Raw genomic sequence first — 21,046 nt, forward strand, 5'->3', positions numbered from 1 at the left:
TGTTTCTTAAGATTTTTTCGTCTTTCCGTACGGCTTCTTCGAAAACATCGGCTCAATTCCACTGTTCATGCCCTTTCTTAATGCAATAGTTACCGATAAAAAACACAGTTATGTGACGCTACACCTCAAGACACCTTATATCGAGACAGCAGGTGATTCCACCATCTCACTTCTCAAGCTACTCGTAAAGTTATAGCAGTTCAAACCAGTTATTCTTAAGTGACACATTCCCCCACTAAAAATATTGGTAAACTGGCACAGCCCAATTGGCACATTCTAGCATATGAACTTCGAAAAGAAGCTTGTTAATGTGAGAGCTCGCAAACCTAGTTGTTTTTAACAAGTGTTTTCCAATGTCATAATTAGGGATCAGAGTGCCAGAATATGGTCGGTCTGTATTAAATATAGAGGAACAAGTTTGAAGGGAAATAGTTATGGCACAATAAATATCAATTCGGTATAAGAATAAAATATATTGTCATACTGTAAAAGCTTTGTTTTGCACGAGGAAAAGAAAAAAATCTTTAGTTTAAACTCGAGGCAAGGATACATTTTTGAAACAGCTTAATACTGTCCAAATTAATACATGATGCAGTTGCGTTGAAGTATACTTTTTACATATATAAGAAGACTTCTCGGTGTGATCAAGAAAAGTTTTTACCCATAAAACAAAAACATACAACGGAGAAACTCTTCCATTTTTCCGACAAAAATAAAAAGAAACGTAAGGCAGACAAACACTCAGTATAAAAGAGCACAGAAATTGGGGCAGCAACGCACTGGTGGAGCAAAAATTAAGGAAGCAGTCGAGCTGGCTGCCTCTCCGTTCTCCACGCATTACTACTCCTCACACTTGCTCCCCCCTATCTCTCTTGCTGTAATATACGACGGAATGTAGTGGTTTGCTTTACCTTCCCACCTTCTCTTTGTTTCTCCTCACCCTGAGTTTTCTTTGCTGAACTCTTTGTTATGTTGTAAAACATCCTTTCTATACCATAGATCGGTATAATTCCTCTCTTTTCGTTTCTCTTTTATGTGTTTTTATTCTAGAATCTCTCTCTCTAAGTGTATTCATTTCTGCACTTCTCACAGCTTATAATATTTTGCATTGCTTTATTCTGCAATTTCTTTCTTCCTTCTTTCGCTTCTTTAGATTTTTCTATTTTTTACGTGTACTCGTTCTCTATATATATAACAATTCCTCTCTGCATTTCCCTTTATTTTGGCTAATTTTTGTCTTTAGTTTTATTTTTGTCTTTGTAATATTCTATCGTTGTTCTAGTTCTTCCGGTCATCAGAGTTGCTGAAACGCGCTCTCGACAAACATGCGCACGTTTTCGGGGGGCGAAGCATGAGTCAATGAGGAGAATTCTAACTGCTACACGATGGAGACATCGCGTAGTGGTTATTTTTGTCCAGAAGAAACTACATAGGGTTAGCGTGAAAATTCGAGATGTACCAGCATCGAATGTGCCAAATGAACATTCTAACTAAGAATATGTTTAGATTTTGCTTTATAAGCCTAATTTTGAATCATACAGAGTCTTAAGTAGCCGGTTGCAATACTTTTTTGCACACGTGAAAAGAAATATTGCAGTAGCCACTGATACTTCAGTAAAAAAATGAAAAAGCAGGAGTAAGTATTTACTCTCCTTCACTTGGCTGGTGGTTTTAATAAGACTACAATACTTAACACCCATTTTTTGAAGCTGAACACTTGCAAAATATTCTAGCACTATGTCACCTGAGTTGGATCACCCATACCGCTATACTGATTATATAATTCCTGTCAGTATGTACGTCACTTACAGCTTCATCTATAACAGATGCTTTGAAGACGTTTTTTACGCTGGTTCCTCCACAGCTGAAGCTCTTAAAATCATTATGGGTACCCGGCCATTGAGAATTAGAGTAAATTGAATGGTGCACTCGTTACCTAGAGCGGCAAATAATGGACCAATAATTTTTGTCCTTCCGGTGGTGACCAGTGTAACTGCGATAAAATATAGAAACTTTTCCCTCTGTGCAGGTGACCTACAATCAGTAACATCGTTGACAGAATTTAAACATTTAAAATTTCTATGGAAAAGCTAGTTTTGTCATACTAGACAAGTCGAAGCCATGTTCACTAGATTACCGTGCCGTGTGCCTCCATAAAATTGATGTTCACAAGGCTGGTCTAATATATCTCTCCTATATAGCGTTTGTTCAGAAGTTGAATCAATAGAGCAGTAGATTTTGTCCTGGCGGCGTTACAGATTGTGAAGAAAGCGACTTCTTGTCTTCCCATTAGCTCCCCTGGGACTGACCTTCATTGACAGTATATTGAACTTTGGTGCTTCGGCTCTCGGCTACAGCCACAAGAACGACTTTACTGCCGTTCGTAGTTACGTTCATGAATCAAATTGAATGCGCCTCTAAATTCCCCTTTGTATATGTGGTATTATAGCATTATTGAGCGAATTCAAACAATAACTTTTGAATATCTTTGAAATTACCACATCGTACATTCAAAATATTGACTATAATGTTTCGTCGGAATGTCAAAAAGTAGTAATTGCACACTTTCTGTTTTTATGTACGCTGTATCCTCTTTTTGTTAGGGTTATTTCCTAGTCGAATTGCCTAAAAGTTCATATCACCAATTCTTGGCCAATACCACTGAGTGCATGCGTAAGAGCCAACGTTGAGATATCATCGTCATCATGCCTATTATAGCTTTCTGTGGTCGCTGGGTGGCCTGACAAGAAGCTTAATAACTTAGCTGCAAAAACTTAAAAAAACGTAACCTATTCTCCAGTTTTGTTTTACTTGTTCAATGTTCAATGTAGAGTCTTCATAAGGCTGCCTCAATCAAGGAAGAGCACATTCGTTCCTTAAGTCATTCGTCATTCTGGAAGAGCATGAATTTGTCAATGGCGGCGCATACACTAACAGTTTTAATTTGCAAATGCTGTCAAAAAGCTGTTAAGCTATCTTTTTTTTCGCAGGGACGTTAGCGAGGTATGTCAGCAAAGCGAAATTGCAAATATCAACCGTGTTTATTGAAAAAACTAGACTGAATCGCAAATGCCATCTTCTAGGAAGCAACTGATGAGGCAGTGATACTCCGCAGCAATGGCTTTGAGATGAAAATATTTTTTTCGAGAGCTTAGCGACGTTTGTGAATCCGTAAAAATTGTGAACTATACGCAGTCTTCTATCTCCACTTAATTGTAGCTTCAGACGCAAAAGGTATAGTTTTTATTCTCTGAGAAAGATTTCAGGAATTATTAAGCATGACTCTTAAGCTACACCAATATGCCTGAATTATTTTCCAGCAGATATCGCTAATTTTTAAACAAGATTCTAATGTGGCCGCCTTAGGCAGGAAAAGAAGAACTTAGATCTGCACGGATACATAGGGTAACTAGAACGCACTTATCCCGTTGGTTACAACTATTAGTAGAGATGAGATATTTTACTTGTTACGCCTTCACTGCGCATTCCTTAAAGAATGCACTACGGCTGCCTGTCAAGAAGAATTATTTTCATCGAAAAGAGAGGACGCCAGTGAAGTGCGGATTGACGCAGTTACTCACTGACTCCCCTGTGCCATGTGACTCTCGGTGTTGGGTGTCCATCGGCAACGCAGTCCATGCTCGCACTGTGGCCTTCCACGGTTGATGTGTCCACTGGCTCCTTAATCCAATGTGGAGGCACTGCAACGAATGCGTCATGTGCGCCTCGTTTCATGGTTCGCAACTTTATTTTAATCTTACCTTGAAAGCAACCTATGGTATTTCGATACACTTCTTTGGAACGCCACCCGATTCTCGCAACAAGGACACGAAACTATATGAGATTGCAATTCGCATCCCTTTTCTTGCTTATTCACAAGGCTGGAGATGTAAGCAAACAAGGTTAAAAAAAGAGTGTAATCACAAAAACGTGATTGGGCTTCGTTCAGTCTTGATGAGCATCTTCTTACTACCATTTTTTCTTTCTTCTGTCTTTTCGCACTTGAAAGTCTTAAGTGACTTAGAAGGAGGAGTCAAGAAGGAAGGACAGAAAGGTTAGCTACTTTTCGAAAGTGACCTGGATCTCTGTATGCAGTCAGCACCACTTTTGTTTCTTTTTGCGATTTCGCTGAAAACTCAAGCCAAGGGACCTAAAAAAGATTCTACAAAAGCGAGCATTTTTTTTTCAGTCTGCGAAATATCATCAGCAAAAAAAAAATGGCTGCGAACATGTCGCAAAAAAATGTGCGTTATTTAGCGCCTTCCGGTGCTGTGCATAGTTTATTCTATCAATCGAAAATCTCTAAGGGTAACTTTTCTGTACGACAAGCACTGAGTCAGACGCTTTGAAACTTATTATTAGGCGATAGGGATAAGTTTGCATGCAAAGTATTACCAAAAAAAAACGTCACATCGTAAACTGTAGTGCATGAGAGCCTCAACGACAGAGGCACGCCGGTGGGTGACTCATGAAAAAAACTAGGTGCTAAAAGAGCGTTTAACAGAGGAACAACATTTTTCTTGTTATAGCAGATTAGACTATCAAAATTCTAAAACAAAACTCTGATATAGATATTTGAGGTTTAACGTCCTAAGACCACCTTATGATTATGAGAGACACCTTAGTGGAGGGCCCCGGAAATTTACAAAACAAAACACTATTGCCACGACAATACGTTTTGTAAACATGATTATGCTTGATAAAAAAGAAAGAACAAAAACACACACGTAAAGATGCGACCTTGAGATTCCCGCCCTAGCTCGCCATGATGTCACAAAGATTGACTGTAATTGCTACTGCCTATGAAAATTTCTTATAAAAAATAAATAGTACTATTGGAGTTTATGTCGTGAAAACATGACATGATCATGTTTCCATCGATGCTGCAGGGACCCGGTATCCATCGATAAGCTATGTCATGTTGTTTCGCTATAGCCCGGTAATGAAACAGTCTTATTTCAGCGACTAGCTGTTCATTCGGTCCATGAGTCTATGGCGAGACAATGCCACGACTACTTTGGGGTCGGAGAAGATTGATCATGTCTGCTGCGGTTCTTCTACTAGTAACTCCAGGGCGGCACGAATGATGCGATGTTCTAAACTTTATCGTGACGAATTTCTCTGGAATTACCACTGCGCCTGTTGAACTTCCTGAAGTAACCGACCCATCTGTGTCAATTTGAATGCGTCCACTGTGTTTCTCATGCATAAATAGTAATGTTACTTCTTTTATGGCTAAATTTGACAAATTGTTTGTTATTTTCTATTCCGGGGATAGTTGTCACGGCTTCCGGTTGATGCAGACACCACAACGGTAACGACGGTCTTGTTGCGTGCGTGAAGTTCGTGGGAATCACCGTGCGATGTGGGGCAATAACAGAGCAGAACGCAAAGCGTGGCCTGGAAGTTGGAAGGGAGGCGAGGTTATGCGATTAATTCCGGGTGGCATGTCTTATGTGCGTTCTTAGAATATCGACACGAAAGTAGGTTGAGATAGGGTGCTCAAGAGCGATTGCAACAGTCGCTGCTGAGGATGCGCATCTCGGAAACCCAAGGCATATTCTAAGTGCTTGAGCTTGTATTGACTGGATGACGCGTAAGTTTGTTATTCCGGCCTTGCCGAGCACAGGTAGGCTGTAGCGCATGAAGCCGAGAAAAAGTGAAGTATACAGTTGAAGCATGGCTCGTACCAATGCACCCTATTATTTTCCCGCAAGAAACCTTAGGACGTGAGTGATCATGGTTAGTTTTTTTTATGGAGCCATGTGAGGGCTCCCGGACAAGTCACGATCATTATTCCGCCCAGGAAACGGTGGGTGTTTGATAGCTGATCATGTGTCCATTAATGCTGATCACGTATGGGGTTATTGCTTTTTGCGTAAACGCAACCAGTGAGGATTTCTCAAATGACAGCTCCATTCCTCGTCTTTGAAGGTAGTTTGACCTCAAAATAGGCGCTCTCTGAAGCCTGGGTCGTACGTGTAGACGCATGACCCCTGATGCCCAGATGCAGATGTCGTCCGTGTAGATCGATAGATGGACAAGATGCGCGGAGTGGAGAATTCCGCTCCGAATGTTATAGACAAGTCCGGTGTTATAAGGACCGGCTACGGGTTATTTGTGACCAGAACCATCATCTAAGAAACTGCGGTACCTATGTCGAGTAGTGCAAGACAGCGAGGAATGTGACTGAAACCTTGTGGAACTACATCAGGCCACAACTTCCCGTCAAGAAAAAACAAGCGTCACCTGGGGGGCGTTTCATAAACCTGAGGGGAAGGGATGAAGGCAACCTCTTTTCTCCCCTTCATTCCTTCCCCAGTGCAGGGTAGCAAACCGGATCTGTGCCTGGTTGACCTCCCTGCCTTTCCTTGCATCTTTATCTCTCTCTCTCTCTCTCTTTGTGGTGTCAACCTGCCGGAAAAATTTCAGTACGTTCTGCAAAGAGGCCCGAAGTTCGCCGTGGAACCAAACCTGGAACCTGCGAAAAAATTACTACAGCAAGGGCTGTCTCAAAGCTAGCCAAGGAGGAAGAATAACATAGGTGTGTAACGGAAATTGTTCATGTTGTTTCGAGGAATGCTATTACGTCTAGTAGAACATAGCATGTGGAACCTGTCGTAGACTTTTTCCTGAAAAAGCAGCTAAAGGTACTTGTTTCTGACAAGGAAGGGTTCTTCGTCGTTATTAGGGGACAAGATTTCCTCAACAAGGCCGAGGAAGCATTAGAACGAAATTTCAAACCTACTTCTGTAAAAAGCATTGCCGTGAAAGCCAGAGCAATCTCGCTGATAAATAGAGTGAACCTGGAAAAGCTCGGCTATTCTGTGGCAAAGGCCAAATCTGCAGAGTTAGAAATCTTCTTTTTCATAAAGACGCAAAAATCAGAAATGCCGTTACGTGCGATTATCTCGGAGAGGGACTCGTGGCAGCTGGTTGTGTCGAAATATCTACAGAAACATTTATCTGTGTAGGACATGAACAACCCTTTCAACGTTAAAAACTCAGATGTTTTGGTTGAATACTTAAACACCAGTGAGTTTTCAGAGGTAACAGCGTTTAATGTTGATGTAGTAGACCTATATTATTCCTTGCCGCATGATCTGTTGCTAAACTGCGTTGAGCAGTGAATTGTGGAAAACAATGACGAACTATCATTCAGGAATCGTACAGGAGTGTCAACTGAGTCCTTTTTAGAAATTTTGACGTTTTACCTGAAGTCGACTTTCATCGTATGGCTTGGAAACCTGTACGTGCGGAAATTGGGTGTGTGTATAGGTTACAGTGTGGCTCCTGCATTAAGCAACATTTTCCTAAGAAAGGTGGACACCGCCCTAAGCAATAAACTATAATCTGGCATCAAAGGCTTCAGATACGTTGATGATTATCTCATTTTTGTAAAGAAATGTTCAGCAGGGAACTATGACGCTATTTTGGCATGCTTCGAGATGGAGGCCATGGGCCTCCGGTTTACCTCGGAGGTTCCGAGTAATCATAAATTGCAATTTCTAGACCTTTCTCTATCCCTCGGAGGCAAGCATATTTTCTGGCAATATAACCCTCGGTCCGCGAAACCTGTTTAAATTACTCATCCGGCCATTCCAAGCTTATAAAACGAGGAATTGTTCTGTCATGCCTTCGTTCAGTGCTGGAAAAAAGCTGCATCCACATGGTGCACTATGGTTTCTTAGCGCAGCTAGGACGGTTATTCGGGGCCGGGTACCCACCGTATCTAATCGCATGGGTGTGTGAAAGACTTCTGCGGACGGTGCGAAACGGTGATAAACGTGCGTGTGTTTCTGCAGAATGCAATAAAGGAAACAAACGCGTGACCGTCATCCCTTACATTCATAAATTGGCGCATGGACTGAAAAGTGTGGGGAACAGGTTTGGTGTGCGCGTTGTTTTCTCTGCACCCATTAAATTGGGCCGTATATGCGCCATGATGCATATACGGCCATGGTGCATAGGAGGGCGCAGGGCTCGTCAAAAAGCACAGGATGTTTGCAGAAACATGCAAAACAATTCGTTAAGTGTTTTTAAGGAGTGGTGTAATGCATACCGCTAACGTGCGGTCACATGTACATCGGCCAGCCCGGGCGATGTTTGAATATACGCCTCAGGGAGCATTTGAGTTCCTTGAAAACTAGCCTTTTTTTCCGTTTTAGCTTCCCATTGCAATTACTTCAAGTGTCAACCGTTGTTTGAACAAACAAGTGTACTTTTCCGGCACCCGCTTCAAACCACGCGTGAAATTTCCGAAGCATATCACACTTGTAGAAATAAGAATCATTGTATTAGTCATCCGCCATTATCACTACTTGACTGTGAGTTTAACTATATTGTTAATTCGTAGACAAGTGCTTCGAATGAACGCCACGCTTGCTGCTCACACTGTAATCTTATTCCTGTTGACATGCGCACCCTTGTGTACTTCGATGTCCTTGAAACGTGAGAATATACCAGTTGTTATTTGAGCGCTCGTGCTGTGTACCTCTTCTTTGCTTTGTGTGTGTGTTAACCCCCGCGCTCCCAGTTCGCTGAACCATCGCGAGTCTGACAATGTCTCACAGATGGCAGCACATTACCTAGCGTTTGTTGTTTGCCTGATCAACGCTTCTGGAAAGGCATGATATGTCTTCAGCTAGATGAACATAGTTGTCCATTTTTAGATGTGTTTGAAAGTTGCTGTGTGTTTTTAGCGGCGATGGCTGCACTACCCCGGCCTTTATCGACGTAGTTTGAAACCTCCCAAATGTACCTACAAATCACCGAATCTGCTCGTTTTTGTCGTGACACCTATTGAACAAAATGCATTAAAGGGGCCCTGAAATACTTTTTCAAATAGCCATGAAATGAATTTCCCTAGAAGAGCCTATTGCCTTATAAAGTCAACACCGCAAAAATTTTAAGAATCCGTCAGTGTGAGTGGAGTCACAAAGTTTTGTCGCATGCTGCAATTGCATTCTCTCTTCTCTCGTCCCGACAAAAACGCTGGAAGCTAAGCAGAAGGCGTGGCAGGGGCAAAGAAACTACGTATATCGCACCTCTTGACCTTGAGCACTTTTTCTTTCTTTTTTTTCTTCGAATTCGCGGCTTTCTCAGTGCGATCGTGCCCGCACGCGTGGACAAGCAGCAGCCTTCCGCGGCGATCTCTGCAACGAGCTTTTTCGCTCACGGACGATTTTTCGCTCATAACCAACGGGGCCGACGCCAATGGCGGAGTTTCTGCGACGCGATATCTCTAACGCTATGGCATTAAAAAACAAGAACAAAAACAAAAAAATTGGGGCCCGGTTTATAGATGGCAGCTCCTGGTAGAAAACCTCGACTCTGGAATGTAAGGCAAGCTTGTGGATGAAGTGCATTTGACGCAGCAAAAAGGTTGCGTGTGAATATTGCGTGTGAAGTGCAAAACTGCAGATTAAATAAAAAAAAACGATTGAGCCGTGAAGAACACGTTGCAAGCTTGGACAAGAAACACGCCGATGGCGGTCGGTAAGTGCATCGCCTGCCATATCCCAGCAAGAGAGAAATATAAACAACAAGAAGCAGTGAACAGTACTGGCGAAACGACAGGAAGTAAAAGATGGGGGAAGCTCTCCACGCAGTCTCCTGTCTCTCCGTTGTTTCAGAATGCGCGCGTGCGTTATGCGCTGAGAGCGCATCCCGCCACCTGCTTTGGTATTCGGGCAAGCTCGTTAAGCAGAATGTCAACTAATGGCGCGACGCCAATGTCACCCTAATTGAGTGGCGCCGCTTGGTTTCCGGCGCCGGCGACGAGATGGCGATTATGGTGGCGTAATGAAACTTCGTGTATGCCCGCTCACACATAGAGATCGACCATCACAAACGTAGGTGGCCGGTTTGCCGCAGTTTTCGCGTTAATCTGTTCGAGATTACCGAGTTCGAAAGTCTGGCCGCCCGCGTGTTTGCCTTGAACGGCACCCTTCTGGGACGATGATTGGAGTTCGTGTTGCGGAGCTTGTGAAACAGCAGGGCTTCAGAAAGCCTGAGAAGAAGGTCGCGGAAGCTCTCAGAAAGTGCGAACTCTCGGCGCTTTTTTGTGAGCTCCTGATTTCAAGTTGTCTGCGATACTGAGAAAGCACCCCCGACAATGATGTCGTCACAATTTCGGAAGTTGGCAGTGGCGCATTCCTTCGAAGGGCAGCTGCTTACAGAAACACGGCTTTTTTCTCCGGCTCTGCATACAAAATCGGCAGTGATGGCATGATTTGCAAAGCCATTGATAAGCTATAATGCTCAAGTACTTTGCGAGAATAGATTGTGGCGGCTCTTTGAAGGCTTTAGAATGTCCCGTATCTGGCGTAGCCATATATAATCACCACACTTCGATGACTGTAATGAGGCAGATAACGATGATGACAGCAATAATTTCAAATGGCATTTGGTGTTTCGATATCAGTTTTTAACAAAGGAGAGTATGTACATGAGTGCGGAAAACTTAGTTTTATCGAAAAAATTTGCGATGCGAATCTTAGACAAGACGTTGTTGTGAGTTTAGCAGCCGATCACTGAGGTGGGACTTACGTATAAGAGACCCAGAATCAATAGGAGTAAGTGAGGCTTCATTACAAATTTTTGCGTATCCAGATGAGGTGTTGGTTAGGCCTGTGGTAACAACGTTCTATTTATTACCATGCCAGTGCATAAGCTGCCAATTTAGAATAACGCAGGCACCCTTAAAATTTTCTAGATGTCGAACTGCTTATGATAAAAAGTTAGGCAGATCCCACGTACCTCCGGAATCAATGATATACGAAGCATGTGGATGCAGGACGACTCTCTTAAAATGTTTTACTAGGCGAAACAAAACGAAGCGGCGCTAAGCATATGCAAAAAGTTAAGCGCCCACACACACATTGAATGGTCGAATATGCTTTCTATAACCAGATGTTTGAATTGCGTAACAATGTCAAGAGCAACATAGGAACTAGCACCACCAGAAGAAGTAAGGTAATATGTAGCGCTTGTGCTAGAGAGAATGGTAACCTTAAACTGCGCTACATAAATCAACTAGAGTGATTGACACTTGATTACAAATGACGTTAATCCAACGGGACGACTGTATCATATGAGTACATATCTAATGTTAGCAAGTTAGATCGCCAGCAATTCAAGCACAATTTATGCTTCACGACTTTTAGGGTCTATTTTTTTTTCAATGCTGTCCTGAAGCGTGCGTGGCTCTGTGGTAGAATGATTCATTGCTGCGGAAAATGCTGGGGTTCGATTCCTGCTGGAATCCTGACGTTTGTTATTTGAGACGAAGCTCCTTATGAACAAAGGCGATCCCTTCCTCCGGTGCATTCAGTAGCGTCTCGATGATCACACAATAGGTGGCACTCTCCCATACAGATGCATGCAAACTGCAGTTCAATGATTATTGATATGAGTACTCTCGACGGGTTTTAACGCTCGTCGTTGCAGTCGTGCGAATAAAAGCCCCCCAACAAAATATAGTCCTGAAGAAGCTTCTTCCAGAGTGCCTGACCAGAGATTGGATCCTACAACGCGGCGCCTTAAAGTACACGACCACAAACGCACACACCCTTCATCATGCGAACAGCGAGTTATATACGCCATTTACCGTTGCTAATGGGAAAATCTTTTGACGTGTTTCACTATGGTGAAGGCTTCTTCACTGCCACTTCTGAGATATGGCGCAAGGGGTAGTGTGCTGAAGTGCTCCATAGGGGTAATGAACACCATGAAGCTTTTTCAAAATATCGCTAAATATAAAGAGAGATAACCGCATTGACACAAATGGCGGGAATTGCCTGAAATGACTAGGTGCTTGCAACTGTCTGATTAAAAAATTGCACAAAATCAATAAGTAGTGGGAGCTACGGGTCACTTTCAAGCTTGTAATGTTGCTCGGCAGAATCGCTGAATCGCAGCAGACGTAAAAACAAGTGACTTCCACAGCAAGCGGGTGCTTTGAATCTTCCGACAAATTACAAAACTTGTAGCTGTGAAGGTGCGCGCGGTATCAAAGATGTTAGATGTAGTTACTTTCTCAATTGTGAAAAGGAAGATTTGTGAATTTCTAGTCCCTTCGCAACTATAGTTCTATTAGACATTCTAGAGCAATTTCAAAAGGCCAAAAATACAAACACAAACAATCCAGAACTTTCGGCATGGTTGAAGGGTATTCGTATGCGCCCCGATCAATATATCACGTTTGTGTATACTCTTGAAGCCGAAACTGAAGCACCTTTCAAGATTTATTTCTTGCAACTTGTTATAGTTCACTTTCTTTCCTGCAGTGCAGGGCAATGAAGTGCAGTGCTCTGGTTAAACACTGCCTATTTTTTTCAATTTTTATTGATGCCACTCTCACTTCATTTGAATAAAGCGGTAAATGGCCATCGCTCACCGTGAACCCTGAGCGGCGCCGTGTAGTTGACCTTGGCCGCGGTGTTGGATGCCACGCACGTGTAGCTACCGTCGTGGCTCGGGCTGAGGCTGTCGATGACCAGCGCTACTGAGAAGGGGTCGAGCACGCGAACTTCGATGTCGCGGCCGGACTTGATGGGCTGTCCGTCTCGAAGCCACGTGATGCGGACAGGAGGGTCACCGCGAGCGATGTTGCAGTAGACTCGAGTGCGCATGCCCTCGTATAGGTTCTCGTCGAAGGCGAATCGCTCAATAAGTGGGGGAACTGGATTGTGCAGAGGGAAATAGAAAACGGAAGGAGAGAAGTGTGGCTGAGTTTGGACCAACCCATTTAGGATAAGGCGGAGTAAAAGATCCGTTCCACGAGAATTGCAGGTAAAAGTAGACATGAAATCATTGTATATTTAGACTTTAGGGAGGTTAGCCCTGTCATAGGCATTAGATTTAGGAGATATTGCGATTTGACAAAAATAACGTGATGTTTTCAGTGAAAAAACAAAAGTCGCGAGTCTCTCGTGTTGCTTCGGCGCTTGTGAGCACTTCCACAGTCTTTCAAAATGGTGTTAAGTATGTTTCATTCATATCAAACGGAGCTGTTGACAAGGTAGCCCCACCGTACTTTGGTATGTGAAATTGGCTCTCATATTGTGCCTAAATATTTTCTGTCTCACTTCCATCTTTATTGTTTCGGTTCCTCATCGTTGTTTTCTTAGTAACTACAAATTAGTTCTACCGTTATTTACAGTCAGTTCTATAAGTTATCGTAGGCTTCATTTTGGGCTGGTTCGACACGGTTATGACAAATAATCATTAGACTCATCATCTATCACAACATAAAATTTGCTGTCACACAACACACGTAGTAAAACTGCACGGGCTTGCACAGATACCAACCTCAGCTAGGGAACTCTAGTATTCAAGGAGTCGTTCGAACAATGCATTGAATTCTACAAACCGTTTTATATTTGCTTGCTATTGTATAACCTGGTAAATGTGAGCAATTGTGGTTGATAGCACCACCAAGGTCAAAACAAACACACGGGTTTTCGTTTGCGAATAGCAGACTGGACGTGTTCGTTGCGTACATTTTGAATTGTAAGGCGTGATGACGAAAGCGAATGATGGGAGAGTCATACATGCGCAGAGGGCCACTTCTCAAAATGTTTGCGAACGCTTTTTGATGTGGTCAGTGTTGCTGATAGGAGGACTCGAAAGGGCGTCAGAACTCAAGCCAAATGTAGACGAAGGAGCTATGCTATTTATTACTATTGCCATATTCACAGCCTAATAAAGCCGGAATCGTGCTATGAAGAGAGTCTTATTATTGATGAAGAAATAAAACTATTTTGATTAAGTAAGACGAAAAATTTAAAGTAGCAGGAAAATAGCAATGGCACCCACGGAAATTTTTGTCACCAAAGGGGTCATGAAGCAGCCATTTTGGCGCAAAGTAGCCGCCAACGCCAGCTCTGGCAGTAGTGGTTTCTACGGGTATTAACGTGCTGAAAAATAAAACGCATAAGGCAAGGCGTATCTAGAATTTACGTTTTCGAAAAATTACGCGTCCTGTGAGTATTTTTGACTGTCTAAATAAAGACGTACTCCGAATCTATCTGTCCAGTAAAATAATGAAGTCGCTAAACACACCCGTGGACAACTTTTTCTCACTGTCTAAGCATAAGGTGCTGCTTGGTATCAGAAACGCGCACGTTGCGAGCGAATTGTCTTTGAAGGAGTCCGCTTTGGCAATGTTCTCTGAGCTTTTTACACAGTTGTGGCCAACCGTCAGAAAGCAGGCTGGCATTAACAATGAGAGAATCTGTCTCACTGGAATTGAAATGGTCATTTAGTGCAAGCTAATTGTGGAGTTTGGGCAACCAGATGTGTGTGTATGCCTGCAGATAATGACACGGTACCACATTTTTCTAAGTTATGCTACAGAAGCCACATGTTTTGGCAAGAAGGTCTTACACGAATAAGTACGCAGGGTCCATGGTCTCCTTCAACGTGAGCGCTAACAGAGTGCCACAGCTATTTTTAGCCGAAGTTAAAAAAAATACGCTGACGCACTCTCTGACAACGCAATGAAGCGCATGTTGCTTGCTATCGTGGAAAGTAAACGGTATACCAATTTTTTGTTTACGCTACATTGCCTGGCTAACCACAATTAGTCAAGTAACTTTGAAGCAACGAAGCTCTGAAAATTATATGGGAAAACTGTATATTGGTTTTCAAAACATCTGATTTGAGAGTTTTTAGTTGCATGTCGGTTAATTGTTAGTGTTCTTCTTGTGGCAAAGCCTTCGAACAGTGGGTCATCCTCTCGAGTGCCTTCTAGTGGGTCGCCCTTTTCATAAGAAGAAGAGCAGCTCGTGTGGAGAGTCGGTCCCCGCATTGACTGTCGCTTTCGTGAATCATCAACGAGTGTCCACCAATAAACGTCTTAACAATTTGGTGGAGAGTGCTGTCCCCTTCAAACATCTTTGGTTCGCATTCGATGCCCTTCGAGCTTCGATCCCGTACCGTGCCTTCTACCATGGACGCCGCTCAGCAAACGCTCCCTCCTACACCGACGCCATGTCCCGGTGTCCCCCGCATCCGCGACCCTCCTGTCTTCACCGGCGCGGATGGCACCGACGTCGAGGACTGGCTTGCCATGTACGAACGTGTGAGCGTCCCCAATCATTGGGATGAGGCAGCTAAACTCGGTAACCTGTTCTTCTACCTTGCGGGTGTGGCCGGAATGTGGTACAATAACCACGCATCTGATTTCCCGACTTGGTCCGCTTTTAAGACCGCTGTCGTGGACGTGTTCGGCCGCCCTGCCGTTCGTAAACTGCAAGCCGAACAGCGTTTACGTGAACGAGCACAGCAGACTGGCGAGTCCTTCACAAGTTACATCGAGGACATCCTTGACTTGTGCAAGAAAGTCGACCAGAACATGTCAGAGGCTGACAAAATCACGAATGTTCTAAAAGGCATCGCCGACGATGCCTTCACCATGCTTCTGGCCAAGAACCCCCATACTGTGGCAGAAATCATTACATTATGCCAAAGTTACGACGAGCTGCGGCGGCAGCGCTTGATGACCCGTCGATCGCCACCACGTGATGCTGGTCTCTCGGCCTTGTCAGCGGTTCCTGACCACACAACCTTGCTCGCCGAAATCAAGTCATTCGTGCGTGAGGAAGTTGCCCGCCAGGTCTCTTTACTGGCTTTTGCTCCGCCGCAACATGCTCAGCAGCCATCAAGCACACTTGTACCTCCGCTCCGCCGAGCCATTCAGCAGGAAATCGCGCAGGTCGTTCCAGAATACCACCAGCCGCCTCCTGTGCCTGCGCCACTCAGCTACGCCCAAGTTGCAGCCAGGCCGCCCCCACCGATTTCTGTGGATTGCCCTGTAAGTTACACCGAAACCACCGCGAGGCCTCACGCCTTCGGAGAAACTGTGTCGCCTACATACGCCGACGTCACCCACGTGCCCCGAGTGCCGCCCACCATGCACTCATATCAGCAGCCGGCTCGCCCAACGCGTTCTGCGACATGGATGGGACCCGCGAACCGATGGCGCACTGCTGACAATCGCCCCATCTGCTTTGCATGTGGTCGCGTTGCTCACGTAGCACGCTATTGCAATCGTGTGCAGCAACCGCAGGTCGCCTCGAACTTTCCAAGCCAATCAAGCCGCCCTTACGACCAGCCGCCGCCTATGTCACCGTCGTCCCGCCCCGCTCCGTCTACTCGCCGTTCACCATTTCCGCGACGTCGCTCACTGTCGCCGATGCGGCCACGTCCTCTCGAGGGCGACCAGGAAAACTAGTCGTCGCAGTCCACGAGGCAAGGGCTGCGACGCTGTCGAACTGCGGAAGCCCTCAGGAAAGCCCATCGAACGTGATAGACGTACTTGTGGATGGCGTTCGTGCATCTGCCCTTGTAGATACTGGAGCCGCCGTATCCGTCATGGACGCAAGACTTAGCCGATTACTGCGCAAAGTGACCTCGCCACTCTCCGGGCTCTCCCTCCGTACAGCCAGCGCCCAAAGCATTCACCCAACGGCGATGTGCACAGCCCGCCTTATGATTCAGGACGTGATGTATGCGGTCGAATTCATCATAATTTCTTCATGCTCTCACGACGTCATCCTAGGATGGGATTTTCTCTCCCGCCATGACGCCGTCATTCATTGCGCACCAGCAGAAATAGAACTCACCCAAATCTCTTCTTTGACGCCGGCCGACAGTCCATCTGCCGCAAGCAAGTTACTCGTCAGAGATGACACCCAAGTGCCTGCAAACTCGTCCGCGATGGTGTCGGTCTACTGCGCAAGCCTTTCTGACACCGCTGCACTCCTCTCGCCATCTCATCGTGTTTTCATCAGAAAAGGCTTGCTGGTTCCTTTCGCGACCGTGCAACTCACTCACGGCAGCACCACTATTTTTGCAGTGAACTCATCCCCGTACAGCGTTACGTTGGTGCGAGGGGAGTGTCTCGGCAGCGTGGAACCCATCGAAGACGAACAAGTTATGGAACAAGTTATGGATCAACCCGATGACATGCACTGCTCAAGTTCCAGTACGCTTAGTGCTGTTTCGACATCTGCTTCATCATCCGATGATGTATTCGGTCCCTCCGTTCCCGACAACCTTACGCCAGGCCAGCGTTCCCAGCTTCTGGGCCTGTTGCAAGAATTTCGGTCTTCTTTTGATGTCGCCCAACCTTCTCTCGGCCGCACATCCACCATTACGCATCGCATCGACACAGGCACACAGCCACCACTGAGACAGCGTCCATATCGCGTATCTCCCACAGAACGCCGTGTAATCAACGAGCAAGTCGACGACATGCTTCGCCGCGATGTTATTCGCCCCTCTAGCAGCCCCTGGGCATCTCCTGTCGTTCTCGTCACGAAGAAGGACGGTTCTGTGCGGTTCTGTGTGGACTACCGACGCCTCAACAAGATCACTCGTAAGGACGTGTACCCACTACCGCGGGTAGATGACGCTATTGACAGCCTGCAAGGAGCAGAATTCTTTTCATCCCTTGATTTGCGCTCAGGGTACTGGCAAGTACCTATGGCTGAGGACGCTCGACCGAAGACCGCTTTTGTCACCCCCGACGGCTTGTACGAATTCAACGTCATGCCGTTTGGGCTGTGCAACGCGCCCGCCACCTTTGAGCGCATGATGGATACTGTTCTGCGTGACCTGAAATGGAACACGTGCCTGTGCTACCTCGATGACGTCGTCGTTTTCGCTCCGGACTTCTCGACGCACCTTCAGCGCCTACGGCATGTTTTAACGCGTCTGAGTGACGCCAGTCTGCAACTGAACCTAAAGAAGTGCAGATTTGCAGCTAGGCAGCTGACAATACTCGGCTACGTTGTGTCCAAGGACGGAATTCTCCCTGATCCAGCTAAGCTTCGGGCCGTGTCCGAGTTCCCCAAGCCGACATCCGTCAAGGAACTGCGCAGTTTCGTAGGGCTGTGTTCCTACTTTCGCCGCTTCATTCGAAACTTCGCGACTATCATATCGCCGCTGACGAAGCTGCTTGGAAGTAACGGGCCTCTCCATTCGTGGTCATCACAGTGTGACGACGCTTTCACAACGCTCCGTCGTTTGTTGACGTCGCCTCCCATACTCCGCCACTACGACCCTACGGCCCCTACAGAGGTACACACGGATGCCAGTGGTGTCGGCCTTGGCGCTGTCCTTGCACAGCGCAAACCAGGGTTCCCGGAATATGTCGTGGCGTATGCAAGCCGTACGCTTACTAAGGCCGAGACTAATTACACCGTCACCGAAAAGGAATGTTTGGCAATCGTCTGGGCCCTTACGAAGTTCCGACCTTATTTGTATGGTCGCCCATTTGATGTCGTCACCGACCATCACGCACTATGCTGGTTGTCGTCATTGAAAGATCCCTCAGGCCGTCTCGCCCGGTGGGCACTTCGCCTGCAAGACTATGATATCCGCGTGCTGTACCGCAATGGAAGGCAACATGCTGACGCCGACGCCCTGTCACGCTCTCCCTTGCCTGACGACAACGCCCACAACTCCGCGTCTCACCTTGCCATTTCTTCTATTAGCATTCATACCATTGCTACTGAACAGCGCAAGGATCAATGGATCGCCTCACTGATCGACTTACTGGCTGATCCATCCACTCCATCCACTCGCGCGTTGCGTCGTCAAGCCCACCATTTCGCCATTCGCGACGACCTCCTCCACAGGCGCAATTACAACGGTGACGGCCGCCAGTGGCTACTAGTCATACCTCGCAGTATGCGCTCTGACATATGCGAGTTTTTTCATTCTGATCCGCAATGTGCGCACTCCGGGGTATCGAAGACTTACCACCGCATTCGCCAACGGTACTTTTGGCGCGGCATGTACCGCTACGTGCGGAAATTCGTTCGCTCCTGCATAGATTGTGAGCGCCGAAAAGCTTCAACGCACCTATCACCAGCAGGTCTGCAACCTCTACCTTGCCCTGCCAGGCCCTTCGGGCGCGTTGGCATCGATTTATATGGGCCACTTCCACTGACGTCGGCTGGTAACCGCTGGGCCATTGTCGCTGTGGACCACCTCACGCGATACGCCGAAACGGCCGCTCTACCCGCGGCTACAGCGAGCGATGTGGCCTCCTTTCTGCTCCAACGATTCATTTTGCGACACGGTCCACCCCAGGAACTGCTCAGTGACCGAGGCCGCGTCTTCCTGTCTGAAGTCGTTGAAGCCATTCTTAAAGAGTGCAACATTGTTCACCGCAAAACTGCTGCTTACCACCCGCAGACAAATGGCCTCACCGAACGCTTCAACCGTACGCTCGGCGACATGCTTTCCAAGTACGTCGCCGCTGATCACACAAATTGGGATTCCATTCTACCCTTCGTCACCTACGCATATAATACCGCCCCTCAGAGCACTACTGGCTTTTCACCTTTCTTTTTATTATATGGAAGGCACCCGTCGCACACCATCGACACGATACTTCCGTACAGGCCAGATCCGTCTGAGTGGGTGCCTATTTCTGCTACAGCCAAGCTTGCTGAAGAGTGTCGAGAGCTTGCAAAGACCTTTACTGCGCACGATCAAGAGCGGCAAAAAAGCATTCGCGCTGACGCCAGCACTACAGCGCCCACGTTCCTCCCTGGAGCGCTCGTTTGGCTCTCGATCCCTACCACTGCAACTGTCCTATCTTCAAAACTATTGCCCAAATACGAAGGCCCCTACCGTGTCGTCAAACGCACCTTTCCTGTCAACTACTTGATTGAACCAATCGAACCATCTTCGGACATGCGCCGTCGAGGACGCGACATTGTTAACGTGGAGCGCCTCAAGGCCTACCATGACCCGCTCATTGTAACCACCTGTTAGGTCGCCAGGCGGCTCCCTTTTTGTACCGGGGGTAGTTGTGGCAAAGCCTTCGAACAGTGGGTCATCCTCTCGAGTGCCTTCTAGTGGGTCGCCCTTTTCATAAGAAGAAGAGCAGCTCGTGTGGAGAGTCGGTCCCCGCATTGACTGTCGCTTTCGTGAATCATCAACGAGTGTCCACCAATAAACGTCTTAACATTCTGCTTACTACATGTGCCCGCTATTTACAACAAAGAGACACGTGACACAGGCTCGCACATCCCGGCGCGCCGTGATTGTAGTACATTCTTACGTTGCGCGCGCAGAAGATATTGTTTTCTCTTAACAGTTCTCCGAGAGCGATAAACAGACGTAGCAGTTATTGTTTGTGTTGCCGCTAGCAACACGTGCGTCACCGCACTGCGACCATCATCGTCACAGATCAGCTGAGGCTGCAGACCTGGCCAAATAGTGCGGTATTTTTCGCGCGGAAAGTTTTGGGGCGCTCTCATACAGCCCGCACACGAAAACGTGACATGTGATATTACTTTTTCATTTCGCTGGCATTTGTTATAACCAGAAAACTGCTAATAAAAAGCAGATATGAAGTTAGAAAATGTCTAATTGGATGTTTTGTTAGTCATCAACATACGCCAATAAAACATTTGGCTAGCTTCCTAGCCCTCACAGCAAATCTTTATCTCTAATTGTGCAATTAACCGTAATAAAATGGTAGAAACACTCCACACCCAATAGTAAGCTGCATGCTTTTGGTTGCATTGTCATAAAATGCTTCGGTGTGTTTTGAGCCCTGGCTAAAGATAGCTGAGCTGATATGTATATTCTTCGGTACGCTCACAATTTCATGTCTGTAAAATGTTGCCTTTTTTTCCAAATTTTCATACCAGTAACAACACAATCAGCAGGCTTTAAAACAATCGACGCTGAAGATCTCTCGAAGCGAAGTGAGCCCTCTTAATTCTTCGTTACCAATGCACGCTAATCACCCAATCTATTTTAGTTTTATTAGAGCCTACGCTGTTCTCTACGCTTAGAACTATACGCTGTTCCGCGCTGAATTAGCGCCTTTTTAGGGCGGCCTGAAAACACGATCGCTGGCGAAATATCCTCTAACCCAAGAGCTACAGGATCTCATTTCGTTAGAGCACTCTACACAGCGCCGGGAAATTAGAAACAGCTCGTTGCCACTGCGACTCCGGAATCCCAGTTTGATCTTTTGGATCCTGCTTCAGCCCGCACACTCGAGTATTGG

General features: G+C 46.1%; 1 protein-coding gene across 1 annotated transcript in view; it reads right to left on the reverse strand.

The window, feature by feature from the left end:
- The window catches only part of LOC119172847 (cell adhesion molecule Dscam1-like), a 165,481-nt gene that overhangs the window by 63,739 nt on the left and 80,696 nt on the right, over nucleotides 1-21,046 (reverse strand). The window contains exons 11-12 of the mRNA XM_075893167.1: nucleotides 12,401-12,685; nucleotides 3,582-3,701 (exon numbers count right to left, since the gene is read on the reverse strand). Of these exons, the coding sequence (XP_075749282.1) occupies nucleotides 3,582-3,701; nucleotides 12,401-12,685 (405 nt within the window). The remainder of the gene's footprint in view (nucleotides 1-3,581; nucleotides 3,702-12,400; nucleotides 12,686-21,046) is intronic.

The sequence above is a fragment of the Rhipicephalus microplus genome, chromosome 4, assembly GCF_043290135.1.
Source record: "Rhipicephalus microplus isolate Deutch F79 chromosome 4, USDA_Rmic, whole genome shotgun sequence".
Lineage (NCBI taxonomy): Eukaryota > Metazoa > Arthropoda > Arachnida > Ixodida > Ixodidae > Rhipicephalus > Rhipicephalus microplus.